Here is a 15,912-nt window from a genome sequence, read left to right as displayed (position 1 = left end):
CCACCTTAAAATGTGGCCCAAAATGGTTGAACCAACTTCTCAAAGCAGTTGCACCTACCCCTCCCTTCAAATGCTCATGTACAATACACTGACTAAAAGCTAAGTCAATAGGAAACAGATACACCAATACTATAAACTAATTCTACTTGGCTGTATCTGAAAGATGCAATGACGATTTAGTCCTTCTCCTCCTGTAAAATGTCCTCTACCCACAGTGACCATTTCAGTTGCTCATTATGCAACTTCACTATGTTAAGAATCTGCTACATAATTTTTTCCCTCACTTTCCTCTCGATTCATTTATCTTCTCTTAATAATGACTTTTTATGATAAAAAGACAACTTAAGTTATTGGCAAAAATTAGGCTACCATATAAAGTGTGGAAAAAACAAAAAATAGGACTTTAACATAGCGTACAACCTCACCTCTGCAGAATTGAAGACATCAGGCAAAAGGAAATTGAGCAATGCCCATAGTTCATGAAGATTATTCTGTAAGGGAGTTCCTGTTAATAGCAACCGATTTGTTGTCTTGAACTCACGAACAATTTCAGAGAGCTAGGAAATTTTTTAGAAGAGCACTTATTACTACTACATTACTGCCATACTCCAGGATACATTTTTTACAAATGAAAGTACAAAGTATTTCAAAATGAAGCTCCAAACTCCCATAGCCTAACATGATAATTACAAGCAATATTAATAGTTCAGATGTAACAGTTAGTGTTTTAAATTCTTCATTTTTTCCTGCCTGCCATTCTGAAAGGAATTATTTTTTAACTTCCTATTTTTTCACTTCTTATTGCTTCCTATTTTCTCAAAGTGTACCAAAAAGTTATCCTCCCATTCAAGAGTTACCAGATTTTTTCACTATCCTAGTATTCTGTAGTATTTCTCTAGGTATCTGCAGAAATAAAACTGAGGCTCACCTTTGATTTTTCATTCTTGATTCGGTGGGCTTCATCAATCACCAGGTACCTCCAGTTGAATTTTTTGAAAACAGACTTCTCTTTAATTACCATTTCATATGAGGTAACACACACATCCCACTCTCCAGGCATCATAACATCACGGATAAAAGCAGCCTAATGAAAAATGAACATTGTAAACACTTCTAGATAGGTAAGCTGAATAGGGCCACCTAACTCATTTGGAAGCTGCTGCTGCAGCCATATACTAGTCATAAGGGGAAAGCATTTCACAAAAATGAAAAAGAAATGGAAGGTGGGGAAGAAATCAAGTTCCATAAAGGCTAATACGATGACTCATCCCCCAGTAAATAAATCAAAATCAATGAGGACAATGAGGACAAATATGTTTTTAAAAATAAAGGAGGGAGGGATAAGTGAATGCCTCTTCTCAGGTGAACCCTGGTGTGACATGTGCATCTTAAAATGAAGTAGACATACATTCTTAAATGTATGTATACATTTAGTATACATTCTTAAAATGAAGTAATTCTTCATTCTTAAAATGAAGTAATACATACAAAACTTTTATATCCCGCCCTTTCTCCAAATGGAGTCTGAGGTGGCTAGCAAGAATAAATAAGTCATACAAAATTTGATTTAAAAAATTAAAAAACAAAATCATAGTAAAACAATAAGAACATTAGTGATGTGTGGTTTAACTGATGGCCTATAAACTGCTGTGCACAATTATGATGCTATACAAATACAATGGGGAAAAGGCATCACACTCCCAACTTGAAAAGCAAGTCGCTTCTTTACATAGTGCTCACTTACCCTGGCATCCTTGTCTCCAATGAGACAAACGGCACGTAGAGATGGAACCCAGCGTTTAAATTCATTCATCCAGTTGTGCAAAGTCGATTTGGGGACCAGAACCATGTGTGGGCCAGGAATGTTTCGGTAATGTTTCAGATAGCCCAGCAATGCAATTGTTTGCAGAGTTTTTCCTAGACCCTACAATAGTATTAAAAGTTATGCATCATTGTTAGCAGCACTGAACTGATTTCCATTTATAATCATGAGTAGAAAAGTTTACGAACATGGTACAATTTATGGAACAGAAATCTGCCATAATTTCAATATATTGCAATATGCAAATTACAACTCTGGTTAGAGTTTGTTTTGAGATAATAAAACTACAGCTTCTCATAAGCATTCCTCTGCAATATGCAAGAATTATTACAGAGAATGAATTTTTTAATTACATTTTGCTCTTAGCTATGTTACAACTGAATATTTGAGTCTCAGTCTCTACTACTGCTATGCATTATGCATCTTTTCTTTGAATTACACACAATTGTTATTCCTTGACTCTCTGAGTTCAGTAAATTTTCTACATACAGAAGAGAAAATGGCCACGTAATACTAGGAAATGCTAAGGGCAGGCAAGTTGTGATACTTATCTCCTCAGCAGCATACTGAATTCTATTTCCACCAAAGTTCAACAGACCTGCTGTTGATGAACCCATGAGAAATCTTTCATGAGCTCAGTCAATAGTACGTCAGTTTAGACATAGTGATCCTCATCTAACACATCATGGTTTGTCAGAGAGCAAGCATTGTGCTGCTATCTCTCGTCTTTTATGCCTCAACAGTATTAATTCTGCAGTTTGTTAAGCCATAGTTTCCCATTTCATCTGAACCAGGAAACTCTGGTTTATTAATCCTGAACTATAAAAAGAAAATGAAACCATGAACAGATCCTGGTCCGTAGTTCAAGATTAATAAACCAGTTTCCCAGTTCATATGTTATGGGAAAGTGTTGCTTAACGAACTCCAAAAGCAATGTATTGCAGTGCTCATAATACAACACTCTTGATCAAATAAACCATGATTTATTAGACCACGATCATTATGCCTTAACAGGCAACACAATTCACAACTAAGAAAATGAATGGGACATTTACTATTTATTTCAATAAGGGCTGGGAACAGTTCACAACCATTTGTTTATAGTTGTCATCTTAGCAGCCATTAATTACTTTCATTACCCGGGGCAAGTAACAATCATGTAGAGGCAACCAGACAGAAAGCTCAAGTAAATTGAGTGTCAACTGGTTCTTCTTTCCTGTCACCCCAATGAGGCACCACAAATGACTAACATGGACATATGACAGGATAAATTTGTTATTCCATTAATACCACCAGGGTGTTAGATTCTTCTAGCCAATTTAATCTGATCAGTTTATTAGGAATAATAGCTTATCAGAATCACAAAGATAATAAGAAACACCGTTGCTTTTAGTAATAGCTGCATGATATCTGAAGACAATCGACTTAAAATCTTACTCCAAATATTCCCCAATTAGCTAATAATTATGGGCTAAGTATGCTGAGGAGACATTCCCAAAGTTGTACTAAAACCAACTGGATTACTTGGAGCATAGGAAATGTGGACTCCTATCTAAAACTGTTCTTTAAATTCATGAGAGTTTAAAAAGAAGTTTGAGGATTTGACAAGGGAAACATCATTGGAGGTCCACATCTGGCTTATGGTCACTGACTTCAATGAGAATTACATTTTTATTTAAAACCATTTTTATCCGCTTTGAGAACTGTCTTCTTCCAAGAGACATACACTTCACTTCCACCCCCAAGATGTACTCCAAAAAAAAAAGCTTTTTACCATTTCATCTGCCAAAATGCCGTTCACGCCATTTTCGTAAAGGGAGATCATCCAATTCAACCCCCTAACCTGATAGTCTCGTAACGTTCCTCCTTTAACATCTGCAAAGTACATAAAATGTGACTTTTTATCTATATGCTTGATTATACTATTATTTCCTAACTCGTTTAAGAAAATGGAAAAAGATTTTATTAAATATACTCACACGAAGGCGATTCCTCAAATCTAATACACACATTTGAGGTTTTCCGACTTTCTGAAAGTAGCTCTTCATCCTCCTCTTGCTCTGTGCGCCTATGGCGATAACTAAAGAAAAAATGAAGAAACTAGTCAAACCTATGATGTGCCTTCCACAAAGACCTTTTTGTATGCCACAAAAGGCCTGCCTTTTTTCCTGTAGTAGAGCAAGGAATCTCAGATAAGTTGCTCCTCTGATTCACTCCACAAGGAAGGACTATGTGAATATGAAACATACTCATTAAGGGGTGGGACAGCCCCTGCCCCAGTTCCTTCCTGCCTACTCAATCAGCCATTTCCTCACACATTTGGCAGCCCTTCTTTTCTCTCTTCACTTCCTTTTGGGGCTACTCTTCATACATGGGACAGGAAAGGAGGATGAATTTAGAACAGAGTCAGGACATTATGCATACCATCTTTTTCCCTCTCTAGAGCTGCTGAATTCAACTATCTTGGACAATTCTTCAAGCCATGCATCAAAGCCATGCTAAGGAGGCATGGAGGTTTGAGGAGCCTCCTGGATGCCAAGACCAGCAAAGCAAAGACCATCCTCAGCAGTGGCTTTATCTCTCCTCTCCACTAGGGCAAAGAACAAGGCCATGAGGCAGATATTGCAAAGGCCAATTAGGTCATGGTTTGCTTCAGTCTGGCCAACAGGGTCTGATCTGTGACCACAGAGGGCGTTCATACTTGAAGAGAGTATCCTCCCACTATTAAGTCCCTGCTCCTCGAATTCTACTGGAAAACAAAAATCCAAGATTGGCCAGAGAGAGGTGCTTCTCACTGGAGGGTAGACCTTTGTGGGCCTAAGAAGAGAAGTAGGCCTAGTGGCAATGCACAATCCCAAAACAGTAAAGGGCAAAAACTATCCTCATTGGCTCCCTTCTCCCCATGCCTGAATTTGTTGGCCATCGCAGCTTCAAGAGATGGCACTTTCACTCTCTCAACCAAAACCCTACCCTTGTAAGGCATAAAAGCCATGATTCGTCCAGCACAGAGCTGCAGAATAACACAGTCCTGAGGCAGCCAAGCTGCAGGGACAGGCAGGGGAAGAAGCAGGCTGCAGCAAAGATATCAGAGCCCAAACTATCAGCTTCACTCTAGCCTAAGAAGCTAGCCCACAGGACCCCTTTTAATGAAGGCTCCAGCCATGGTACTCGCCCCAGCAGCAAACTTAAATCAAGAGGAGGTTCTGAACAGTAGGTGTGGTCCAGCTGCCATGGGCAAGGAGACACCCCAGGAGCCTCATGTAGAGCATCCTTCCATTCCAGGAGCATATTATGGCAAAGGTTCACTGCAAGATGAGGCTGTACCACAAAGTCACAGTCACTGACACGGTGGCTTACTCTGTTTTTAGGTTTTCTAGGGTTTTTATGGTTTTCTGGGAGTGTTCTAGTTTTAGGCAATTTTGTTTATATGTTTGATGGCCAGGAACGTAACACCCATGTAAACTGCAAGTTACCTGTACAGGTCTGCATATAAAAGATGCACTACATTAAACACACATAGCATTTAAGATCAAACAGTAATGTAAATATTTTTTTCAAACAGATTAAAAAGACATACTCTCCAGCCGAAAGTAAGCTCTGCTTTTCATCCTTCTTTATTCGTGGTCGTCCAAGTTTCACTTTCAGGGGAGATGTTGGTGATTTCTGCGCCGCAGGTTGAATAAAATGTGCAAAGAGTTCTGTCTGCTTCAACAGGAATTCAAATCTCTTGGCTCGATCTGTTTTCTATATTCAGGGCAACAAACACAGTATTTGTTTCATTTATCTTTAATTTATATATTTGTATTCCACTTTTTCAGAAAATATCCTCACAAAGTGGGCAAATGCAGTGTAGAAAAATGACCAAACAACAGAGTTCAAAAATACATTTTGAAACCTTTAAAATACCTCAAAGCCTTACAATAATCCATTCATAAACAAGCATGGCAGCAAAATAACATATCAAATCCAATATAAACTGCACTCTTCCTAATCAAGAATACAATCTTTTCTCAACTTCTCTAGTATAAACCTGAAGATATCAGAAAAATCTCAGAAAAATGCAAGATAAAAGCACAAAATACGTAATAAAAACAAGAACATAAACAAACCACTAACACACACCCTCCCATTAACACATTTAAAAGGATAGAGGATGTTAATCGGCCAAAGGTCTGATTGGAGAAGAATGTTTTTGCCTGGCACCAAAAGTGTATAATGAAGTCACCAGGTGAACCTCCCTGGAGAGTGCATCCACAAAGGAAGAGCCACTGCAGAAAAACCCGTTCTCATATTGCCACCCTCTGGACCTCTCATGGAGGAGGCATACCAAGAAGGGCCTCCGATGATTATCGCAGGTTCCCAGTAGGTTCTTTAGGAAGAGGTAGTCCCAAAGGTATTGAGATCCTGAGCCATGTAAAGCTTCATAGGTCAAAACCAACACTTTGAATTGGGCCTGGAAACTAATTGGCAGCCAGTGCAGTTGGTCCAGGATTGGTGTAACATGCTCAAATTGTCTTGCCCAGTGAGGAACCTGGCCACCAAATTCTGCACCAGCCGAAGTTTCTGAACTGTCTTTCAGAGGCAGTCCTATGTATAACACATTGCAGTAACCTAACCTAGAAATTACCAAAGCATAGACAACAGTAGTTAAACTAGTACTGTCCTGATAATGGGTACAGCTGGGCTACCAGCTAAAGCTGATAGAAAGCACTCCACATCACTGACGGCACCTGAGTCTTAAGCGACAGCAAAAGATCCGGAAGTACCCCCAAGTTGCTTCCACACTTCTTCTAAGGAAGTATAGCCCCATCAAGAGCAAGCAACCTCCCAGCCATCCGGTCTAGGGAACCACCCACTAAGAGTGCCTCATTCTTATCTGGATTGAGCTTCAGTGTGTTGGCTCTCATCCAGTCCATTATCAAGGCAAGACAACAGTCCAGCATATCCACTGCTACATCTGCATATGTAAAGGAGAAGTAGAGCTGTGTGTCATCAGCATATTGCTGACAATGTACTCCAAAACTCTGGATGACCCCACTCAGCAGTCTCATGTGTATGTTGAACAGCATAGCGGATAAAATTGAACCCTGAGGAACCCATTGAAGCTTCCATGGAGCCAAAGAGGAGTCCCCATCCAAGTAGCAGTGGAACCACTGCAAAGTGGTGCCACCCAGGGAACCAATATGGCTCTATGAAGCAGGAGTAGGCACTCAGGAGCGATCAGGTCAACAGCCCAATCTATTCGGATGTTCCAGAGGTCAGCCAGCGCTTTGACAGGAGCACCCTTTATATCAGCCAGAATATCCCACAGAACTGTCTTGAAATTCACTGGCTCCATTAGCCGCTGAGGGCGGAACATTCCAAAAGGTCCACTGCCTCTGCAGAGAGGAAAGGGTGCTGAAAGTCTAGATCTCAACAGGAAGTGATCTGACCATGACAAGCAACTGATGTCAATATCCCCAATCTTCAGATTACCCTCTTTCTGCCTGGTTAGGAAAACAAGATCCAGAATGTGACCTGCAACATGCATTGGACCAGTGACATATTGCGACAGCCCCATGGTTTCATGGCATATGCTACACAGTTCTTCTTTTGTAAGGATGGCCTAAGTAAGAAACAGCTGGTGAATTGTAGTGGCTATGAAAATAAAGCAGCAATCCTATACACATTTACCTAAGAATAAGCCCCATTAAGATGAGTAATAGTATTTTTTTTTGTACCCCACCCATATGATTGGCTTGCCCCAGCCAACCTATATAAAAAACATGCTTTGGAGTATACATGCTTACGATTACATTGTGAACCAAGAAGTCCAGAGTTCAAATCCTGCCTCTGTCACAAACACACTAGGTGACTACTAGCAAACCACACTTTCTCTGCTTCCCATCGCCAGCATGGTAGCTATATTTATCATTACCCAGCTCTACAAGTCCATCTGTAGCTGCTTCTATCCCCTCCCACTAGAGAGCAAACCCTGGAAACTGGAATATGACAAATGTCAGACTAGAACAGGGAGGATCTGGGCTCAAATCCTCTTTCAGCCATAAACCCACTGAATGACTTTGGATCAGTCACCCTTGGGCCATCCATGATCTTTCTTTCCCCACCCGCCATGGTTTCTTCCTAAAATGGCTTCAGCCAACCTGCAAATGAAAGAGAAAGGAAAAACTGATTTGTCTGATTTCTCCTGCTCTCTGGCTGATCTCTCTTCCCACCTCCCTCTATATTTTCTGTCTCAAAACAGTTGCAGTCAACCATCAAAAAACAAACATACAAAGATGTGGGAAAACTCTGGCTATGAATCATCCGTGCGTGTAGTGGGGTTTGGGCATAATTTTTTATATTTGGATAAATGGACAACAAACATTCGGATAGCGGGACCTGCATGTATATATAAATGCTAAACATTATATTTTAATTTAAGATAAAAAGGAGGCTAACATAACATTTCACCACATGAGGGCAACATAACACAGCATAAAATTTCTTGATGCCTTGAGGCCTTTTGTGGGGGGGGAAACATTTAACATACATACACAGGATTTGAAAAAGAACAGACTAAAAGTGAGCAGAGCTCTATTCAAAATAATAAGCAAGAGCTTCCTGTATTTTCTGGTTACTTCTTCCTTTGCTTTTCTGTCTTCTTGAGACACTGCTCAGGAACTATGCTGAAGCTAAGGTTTTAAAGAATAAGCAAAGGGGAGATACAGTACAAGTTTCTTCAAGTTCAAAAATAACATACACTCTGTAGTAGGCACACAATAATATCCTACGCATGTCTACTTAGAAATAATGCTCCCAAGTAAATGTGTATAAGTTTACAACCACACTATCTTTCTACAAACTTGGAAGCAACAATACACAACTCCTTCAAAGAACCAGGAAACTAGCCAAGTGTCAGCTGTTTTGAACTTGAAGACTGTCTTATTGTTTGTCTCCTTACTTACAGGAGTTCTTGAGGCAGATTTTGAATACTGGCTAACTGAAAAGTCTGATTCCATTAGCAGCTTTGAGAAACTGTAGGATTGCTGCTATAATGTTATCATACTTGGGCAGCTGAAGTTAATTCCTGATAAAGATTTCATGGAAACAAGTGAATGATTAAATGTCAGTTATCGTTCAGTTTCCTCTTCAATGGAATCTGTAGACTTTCAGAGCTAATTCTTATTTAGCAGGATTCATATCAGTAAGAGTTTCTATTATGGACATTTTCTTACGTTGTGCTACATTTTTGCTCGACAGATCCTATGCATTAGGTCTTTCTATACCACAATAGCCAACATGGTGCCCTCCAATTCTCATCACACTGCATAGCTAGTGATCAAGAATGGTGGTAGCAGCAGTCCACACAAAATCTGAAGTGTAACACACTGGCTATCTCTGTTCTATGCTATACAAATGTGACTATTTCAATTTTATATTTTATTGTCACCAGTGATCTTCATCTTTAGGGGTTTTCACTCTCAAGGGAAAATCTCTTCTTCTTTTTCTCTACCAAGAAACATTCTAGCAATAGTGAAAAGCTACTATAAATTTCAAACATAATTACAGATTTGCTTGAAATACAAAACCACTGAGTGCTGCCAAAAGTAATGTAATGAGGCTGGAATGGTAACTATGGTTAATGGCATCCAAACAAAGCAGAATCTGGAAGCCAACTTGAAATCATGGCTTCATATTCTGGCTTGTTTGGAAGACATTAACCATAGGTTCCCAATTTCGATATAATAGAATGCTATTGTTAACTGTAGCTTCCTGTCTTCTCTATTCACTCATGCAAAGGAATGAGCAAACTGGTTGTGCATGAAGCTTGTTCCTATCTCATCTTATTAAGCTAATATTTGATTATGCAAATACAGTCACTGTTTGAATAACAGAGAGTAACCCAATCTAACAAAAGACAATGTTACTCTATACTTTTAATGTGTGGAAGCGAGAACTTCAGAAGTGCAACTTTCCTCACTTTTCTGACAAACTGCATCTTCCACATAGTCTTTAAAAGCAGCACAGAAGTCTACTCTTCTCTTGTGTGTGGTCATCCTAAGGGAAAATCACTAGAATATTAAAAAGAAGATTTGTTGAGCATCAGTTTTAGAATCAAAACAATGATTTTTCTCAAGGCTACTGACACGAGAAAATGCTTTTACTTTTTAAGCAGTAGTAAAAACTTCTCACACCAAATGATGGAACCTCGAATAGACGATGCTGTTTGGATTCTAAAAGACCTGTAAGGCAATTATGTGTAACACACACTTATTCCATTCACATATAAAATGGGGGTAGAGGGATCTAATTTTAAAAGAGCACAAAGGAAAGTGGACCAAAACCTGCCCTTTTTATTGGCTTACCTTATTGCACTCTGTAACTTTTAAGCAACAGTGCCCCCAGCTCCCAACCCCTCTAGACGGTCCAGAAGGATGTTATGGTCAATGGTGTGAAAGGCCGCTGAGAGATCCAGCAGAACTAGGAAACAGCTCTCACCTTTGTCCCTTGGTCGTGCTGGTCGATGATCTCTGGCGGGCTAGGGACAAAGGTGAGAGCTGTTTCCTAGTTCTGCTGGATCTCTCAGCGGCCTTTCACACCATTGACCATAACATCCTTCTGGAGCGTCTAGAGGGGTTGGGAGCTTGGGGCACTGTTATACTTCCTGGGCCGTGTTCAGAAAGTGGTGGGGGGATGAGTGTTCAGACCCCTGGGGTCTCACTTGTGGGGTGCCTCGGGGTTCCATCCTCTCCCCCATGCTTTTTAATGTCTATATGAAGCTGCTGGAAGACATCATCAGGGTGTTTGGGCTGGGTGTTCATCAGTATGCAGATGATACCCAGCTCTATCTCTCTTTCAAATCAGAACCAGTGAAGGCAGTGAAGGTCCTTTTTTTAATAAAAAAAAAATTTAAAATAGCTTTATTTAATTTCAGACTTCTAAAATACAACCATATCAAATCAACCAATAGGAGGGAGGGAGGGAGGAAGGCAGTGAAGGTCCTATGTGGTTGTGAGGTTGAATCCTGACAAGACAGAAGTACTGTTTTGGGGGGACAGGGGGCAGGCGGGACTCCCTGAACCTGAATGGGGTAACTGTGCCCCTGAAGGACCAGGTGTTCAGCCTGGGAGTCATTTTGGACTCACAGCTGTCCATGGAGGCGCAGGTTAATTCTGTGTCCAGGGCGGATGTCTACCAGCTCCATCTGGTACGCAGGCTGAGACCCTACCTGCCTGCAGACTGTCTCGCCAGAGTGGTGCATGCTCTGGTTATCTCCCGCTTGGACTACTACAATGCGCTCTAAGTGGAGCTACCTTTGAAGGTGACCCGGAAACTGCAATTAATCCAGAATGCGGCAGCTAGACTGGTGACTGGGAGTGGCCGCTGGGACCACATAACACCGGTCCTGAGAGATCTACATTGGTTCCCAGTATGTTTCCAAGCACATTTCAAAGTGTTGGTGCTGACCTTTAAAGCCCTAAATGGCCTCGGTCCTGTATACCTGAAGGAGCGTCTCCACCCCCATCATTCAGCCCGGACACTGAGATCCAGCGCCGAGGGCCTTCTGGCAGTTCCCTCACTGTGAGAAGCAAAGCTACAGGGAACCAGGCAGAGGGTCTTCTCAGTGGTGGCGCCTGCCCTGTGGAACGCCCTCCCACCAGAGGTCAGAGATAAACAACTACCTGACATTTAGAAAATACCTGAAGGCAGCCCTGTTTAGGCAAGTTTTAAATCTGTGATATTCTAATGTATTTTAATATTTGTTGGAAGCTGCCCAGAGTGACCGGGGAGACCCAGCCAGATGGGCGGAGTACAAATATATTATTATTATTATTATTATTATTATTATTATTATTATTATTATTATTATTATTATAGTTTTCAACAGTCTGGGTCCAATACTACAAATAGGGTGGGCAGGGATAAATTTGCTAAAATCTATGGAAAGCAGTAAAGTAATATGGGTCTTACACCCCTCAACCACATGCTTCTTTTGGGTAACAGCAGACTCCTCCACCTCAGCTTTATTGTATGTGAAGATACAAACAAATGCCTCAAATTTCATTGCACAATTACTTGGGAGCAAGCCAGAGAGAGGGGAAAACTGAATTCCACATAACCATGCACGGGATCAGGGTGCACATACTACATACACAAACTTGTTCTAGTGATTGATTTGGTGTATTAAGGATCCCCATGGGTTGTAGCTTGCTGTTTTCACTTTGACATATATGAACATCAGTTAAATTATCCTAATTTTATTCAGATACACGTGTATTAATTTTATTTATTTTATTTTAAATATTGCTTAAAAGAGGAACTTTAAAGGGGGCACATGTTGTGATCTGCCAGGGAAATTCAACATTTTAAGTTCATTTATGATGTAGTTTTATTTGGATCTGGGTTAATTTCAAATGATGTTACCTTGTGTTACTTTCGGACTGTTAAACATTTGTTTTGTGATGGTATCATGAATAAATAACATTTTTTAATGTTTACATATATGCACTTTAAAGCTTCCTAAAACTGTCTAGAAAAACAATCTGTTTTATTTTAGAACAGTTAGTATTATGTATACTAATATTTTTACTTCTCTTTTCACCACAACCAAAGCTCAACAAAAACATAACAAATATATTATCAGATAAACTGCTGTATCAGAAAATTTACCATCTTTTCTTCATACTCTGGATCAAAGTCTTTTTCAGATTTAGACGCCTTTGGAGGGGGCTTTAGTTGAAATGGAGGATCATTTCTCTGTAAACAAAATGACAAATTCTACAATTACTGTGTGTCTAATGGAGGACCAAATTCCCCATTCAACTCACCTTCCCCCCCCCCCCGAAAAAAAATTGCCTCTGTAAAAATCAAGAAAATATGACTTCTGAAATGAGGGGAATAACTTGTTCGTGCTTTCAAAACAAGGCATATTCTTCCACCACCCACACTGTGGAAAGTTTCCTGCACTCAGATCCCACATAAATTGCTCAGGATTCAAAGAGTGATACAAGTAGTTACGCATACCCTATGGGCATCTGAACTTAAGATTTTCAAACAGCAACACATCCCTGTAACATACTGTGCACTGCTTTTAAAACTGAGGGAAATTTCAAAAACTCATGGGTTTATAACAAGGGGAGACATGTGGGCTGTTGAAAAAGAGAAGTCAAAATTGCACTGGATATGCCTAAAGTTGCTCTTAAGGCTCTTACACATAGTGATGTGGGGCAGGGAAAATTCCAGTGCTTTATTTTTCCCAAGGAACATTTTCCATTCCATAAGGTCATTGATAGCAATGAATGGATAAAAAGTAAAGGTACCCCTGACCATTAGGTCCAGTCGCGGACGACTCTGGAGTTGCACGCTCATCTCGCTCTATAGGCTGAGGGAACCAGCATTTGTCTGCAGACAGCTTCCGGTTCGTGTCGCCAGCATGACTATGCCGCTTCTGGCGAACCAGAGCAGCACACGGAAACACCGTTTACCTTCCTGCCGGAGCGGTACCTATTTATCTACTTGCACTTTGACGTGCTTTCAAACTGCTAGGTGGGCAGGAGCAGGGACCAAACAATGGGAGCTCACCCCATCGCGGGGATTCAAACCGCCGACCTTCTGATCAGCAAGCCCCAGGCTCTGTGGTTTAGACCCCAGCACCACCCATGTCTCTAATGAATGGATACTAGTTACAAATATATTAGGCAAACATTCTAGTTTCAAAATATTCATCTTTGTTTACTTAATATAAGTAAAATAAATAAATAAATTAGATCACTTTCTAGGTCAGGGGTTGGGCTAGTTTGACAGGTGGACAGGAATGGACAGGTGGGCTGGGAATCAGCAAAACTTGAGCAATTGCAACATGCTCAAGTATTGCTGCTTGTTCCTGCTGAACAATCATACTAATCTAACAATCATACCTTAAATAAGAGTTATAGTTTAGGTGGATATACAAGAACAGCAAACTAAACTGATCATCTGTTCTTTTCAGGTCTCTGTGCCCATAGTGGACAGAAAGTAGAACCTGGGCCACTGGCCAACGATGGTAACTGCATCTAATGAAAACTCCTAAAGAATGTTTAACTACCTGCATATGGAATCTGCCTGGCTTTTATGTTTTTAGGTTATGTTAGTTATTTTTCTGATTGTATGTTTATTTAACTGATTGTGGTATTGTTTGTTTATATTGTTGTAACACACTCTGGATGGTTAACAAAAATCATAACCAACCTGGTGGTCTACAGATGTTGAACTCCACTCCCTAGGCAGCATAACCAATAGCCGGAGAATATAGGAGTTTCAGTACCAACACACCTAGAGGATCACAGCTTCCCCACTCCTGCTCTCAACCTGTCCTGTGGACAGCCTCAGTGCACAGCTGCCGCCATTGCATTCAGGCATAAGCAAGAGAAGGTCAAGAACTTGCAAGGAGGAGTGCTTGATTCTCCCACCATAACTGAGCTTCACAGTTCTGCTCCCAGGACCTTTCATTGCTCTTCAAGGAATCTTAAACCAAGGATGGGGAAGTTGTGGCCCTCCTGAAGTTGCTGCACACCATCAGCCCCAGGAAGTACTGCCATTAGCTGAGAAGATGGTATAGCAGATACAGAATGCTGGACTAAGATCTGGGAAACCAGGGTTCAAATCCCCCCTCCCCAGCCATGAAGTTCACTGGGCCAGTCCCTAACTCCCAGACTATCCTACCTCACAGGGTTCTGAGAATAAAACAGGGGGAGATAAATACATTCAGCGCCTTGAGCTTCTTGAAAGAAAGGTGGGATATAAATGCAACAAACAATAACTAACACACCCTGAGAACCACAAGTCCCTCACCCTTTCTCTAGTCCTGCTTCCTACAGCAGACAATCAGGTGCTCCTGGTAAGGCACATAAAACCCGCACATTATGGGCTGGCATCAGCCCTAGCAAAGCCTTCCTCTCCCTCCCTCCCACACCTCATGAGTGGAATAAAAATGTGCCTGGAGGATATACACTTCGCCTGAGGGCGCTTCTTCCATACATTAAGTATCAAGCAGCAGATTACTCAGGCAAGCAAGGACTCAGCATGGTAAACCTTCCCAAGTCCCTTGACCACGATGGGCGTAAAACGGCTGATGAGGACCAGCGATCCTCCATTCCAGATGTGCTGGACAGCAGCTCCCGTCAGTCCCGAGCACTTTTTGGGCATGCTGGCTGGGCGGCTGATGGGGAGGACACATCTGGAGGGCCGCTGGTTCTGCAGCCTTAGTGTAAACGAAAAATAAAGAAACGGGTGCGCGAGGGTAAGGTGGGGTGGGGGGTGAGTGATGGTCTCTCAAAAGGCCGGATGCAGTTTCGTATGCTGGCTCCTCGGAGCTTAGCGTACCGGGTGGGGGGGTATTAAAAAATGAAAATAAAGTGTTCCTCTGAGCATACGCAGAGGTTTGAGGTGATTGTGGCGCGCAATCTAGAGGCCGCCGCCGCCCTCGTCCTCCTCCCCGTTTCCCGCGCCGTACCTCCTCTGGGCCGCCGGGCTCCTGTGAGGAGGAAGAGAAAGCGGCCGAGGTGGAGGGCTCCTCCTCGACCTCCACGCAGCCCGGGCTGGCAGCGGCTGGGGCCGGAGTCGCCGTCAGTGCTGTCGCCGCTGTCACCGCCACCGGGACAACGACGTCGGCCTCGGCAGCGTCCATTTTGTGTCTCGGCAACCGCCGGTCGGTAGAGCAGGAGTTGGGGGGGGTGTAGGAGGGGGGGCGGGGTAGGGACCCCCTCAAAACCCGCCCCCCTCCCTTGGCTCCCCCTCCTTTTCCTCCCGCCGCCCTCCCTCGGCAGCGACGGGTATCGCAAGAAAACGCGAGAACGACGCTGGGCGCCTTCGCGCGCGCGGGAATGAGAAGGAAAGGTTGTGGTTGTTGTGGTTCGGAGGAGCACGTGACGCAAGACAGGAGGCTCCTCCCCCTTTGGAAAATTGCAGGGTTGAGGTTTAAGGGTTGCTTGCAGCGGCATCGTCGCGCTTTTAATAGTCAATACCTGTTAATTACTGTAGTCCCGCTCGAGCATTTTTATTTTTGGTTCTAGGTTTCTTCCTCGCTTTCTTTTTTTCCGTATTGTTTTTTTCATAAGGAGCGCGGGAAG

The 15,912-nt window shown here is 42.0% G+C and overlaps 1 protein-coding gene across 1 annotated transcript in view; it reads right to left on the bottom strand.

The window, feature by feature from the left end:
* The window catches only part of SMARCA1 (SWI/SNF related, matrix associated, actin dependent regulator of chromatin, subfamily a, member 1), a 47,781-nt gene extending 32,096 nt beyond the window's left edge, over positions 1–15,685 (bottom strand). Inside the window, exons 1-8 of the mRNA XM_033138389.1 lie at positions 15,297–15,685; positions 12,476–12,562; positions 5,400–5,566; positions 3,802–3,902; positions 3,597–3,697; positions 1,745–1,924; positions 929–1,084; positions 426–557 (exon numbers count right to left, since the gene is read on the bottom strand). Of these exons, the coding sequence (XP_032994280.1) occupies positions 426–557; positions 929–1,084; positions 1,745–1,924; positions 3,597–3,697; positions 3,802–3,902; positions 5,400–5,566; positions 12,476–12,562; positions 15,297–15,470 (1,098 nt within the window). The 5' untranslated portion in view covers positions 15,471–15,685. The remainder of the gene's footprint in view (positions 1–425; positions 558–928; positions 1,085–1,744; positions 1,925–3,596; positions 3,698–3,801; positions 3,903–5,399; positions 5,567–12,475; positions 12,563–15,296) is intronic.
* Positions 15,686–15,912: the final 227 nt, after the last annotated feature.

Source organism: Lacerta agilis, chromosome Z (assembly GCF_009819535.1).
Source record: "Lacerta agilis isolate rLacAgi1 chromosome Z, rLacAgi1.pri, whole genome shotgun sequence".
In the NCBI taxonomy this organism is placed as follows: Eukaryota; Metazoa; Chordata; class Lepidosauria; order Squamata; family Lacertidae; genus Lacerta; species Lacerta agilis.
The sequence above is the reverse complement of the archived record's forward strand: the minus strand, read 5'-3'. Positions and strand labels throughout refer to the sequence as shown.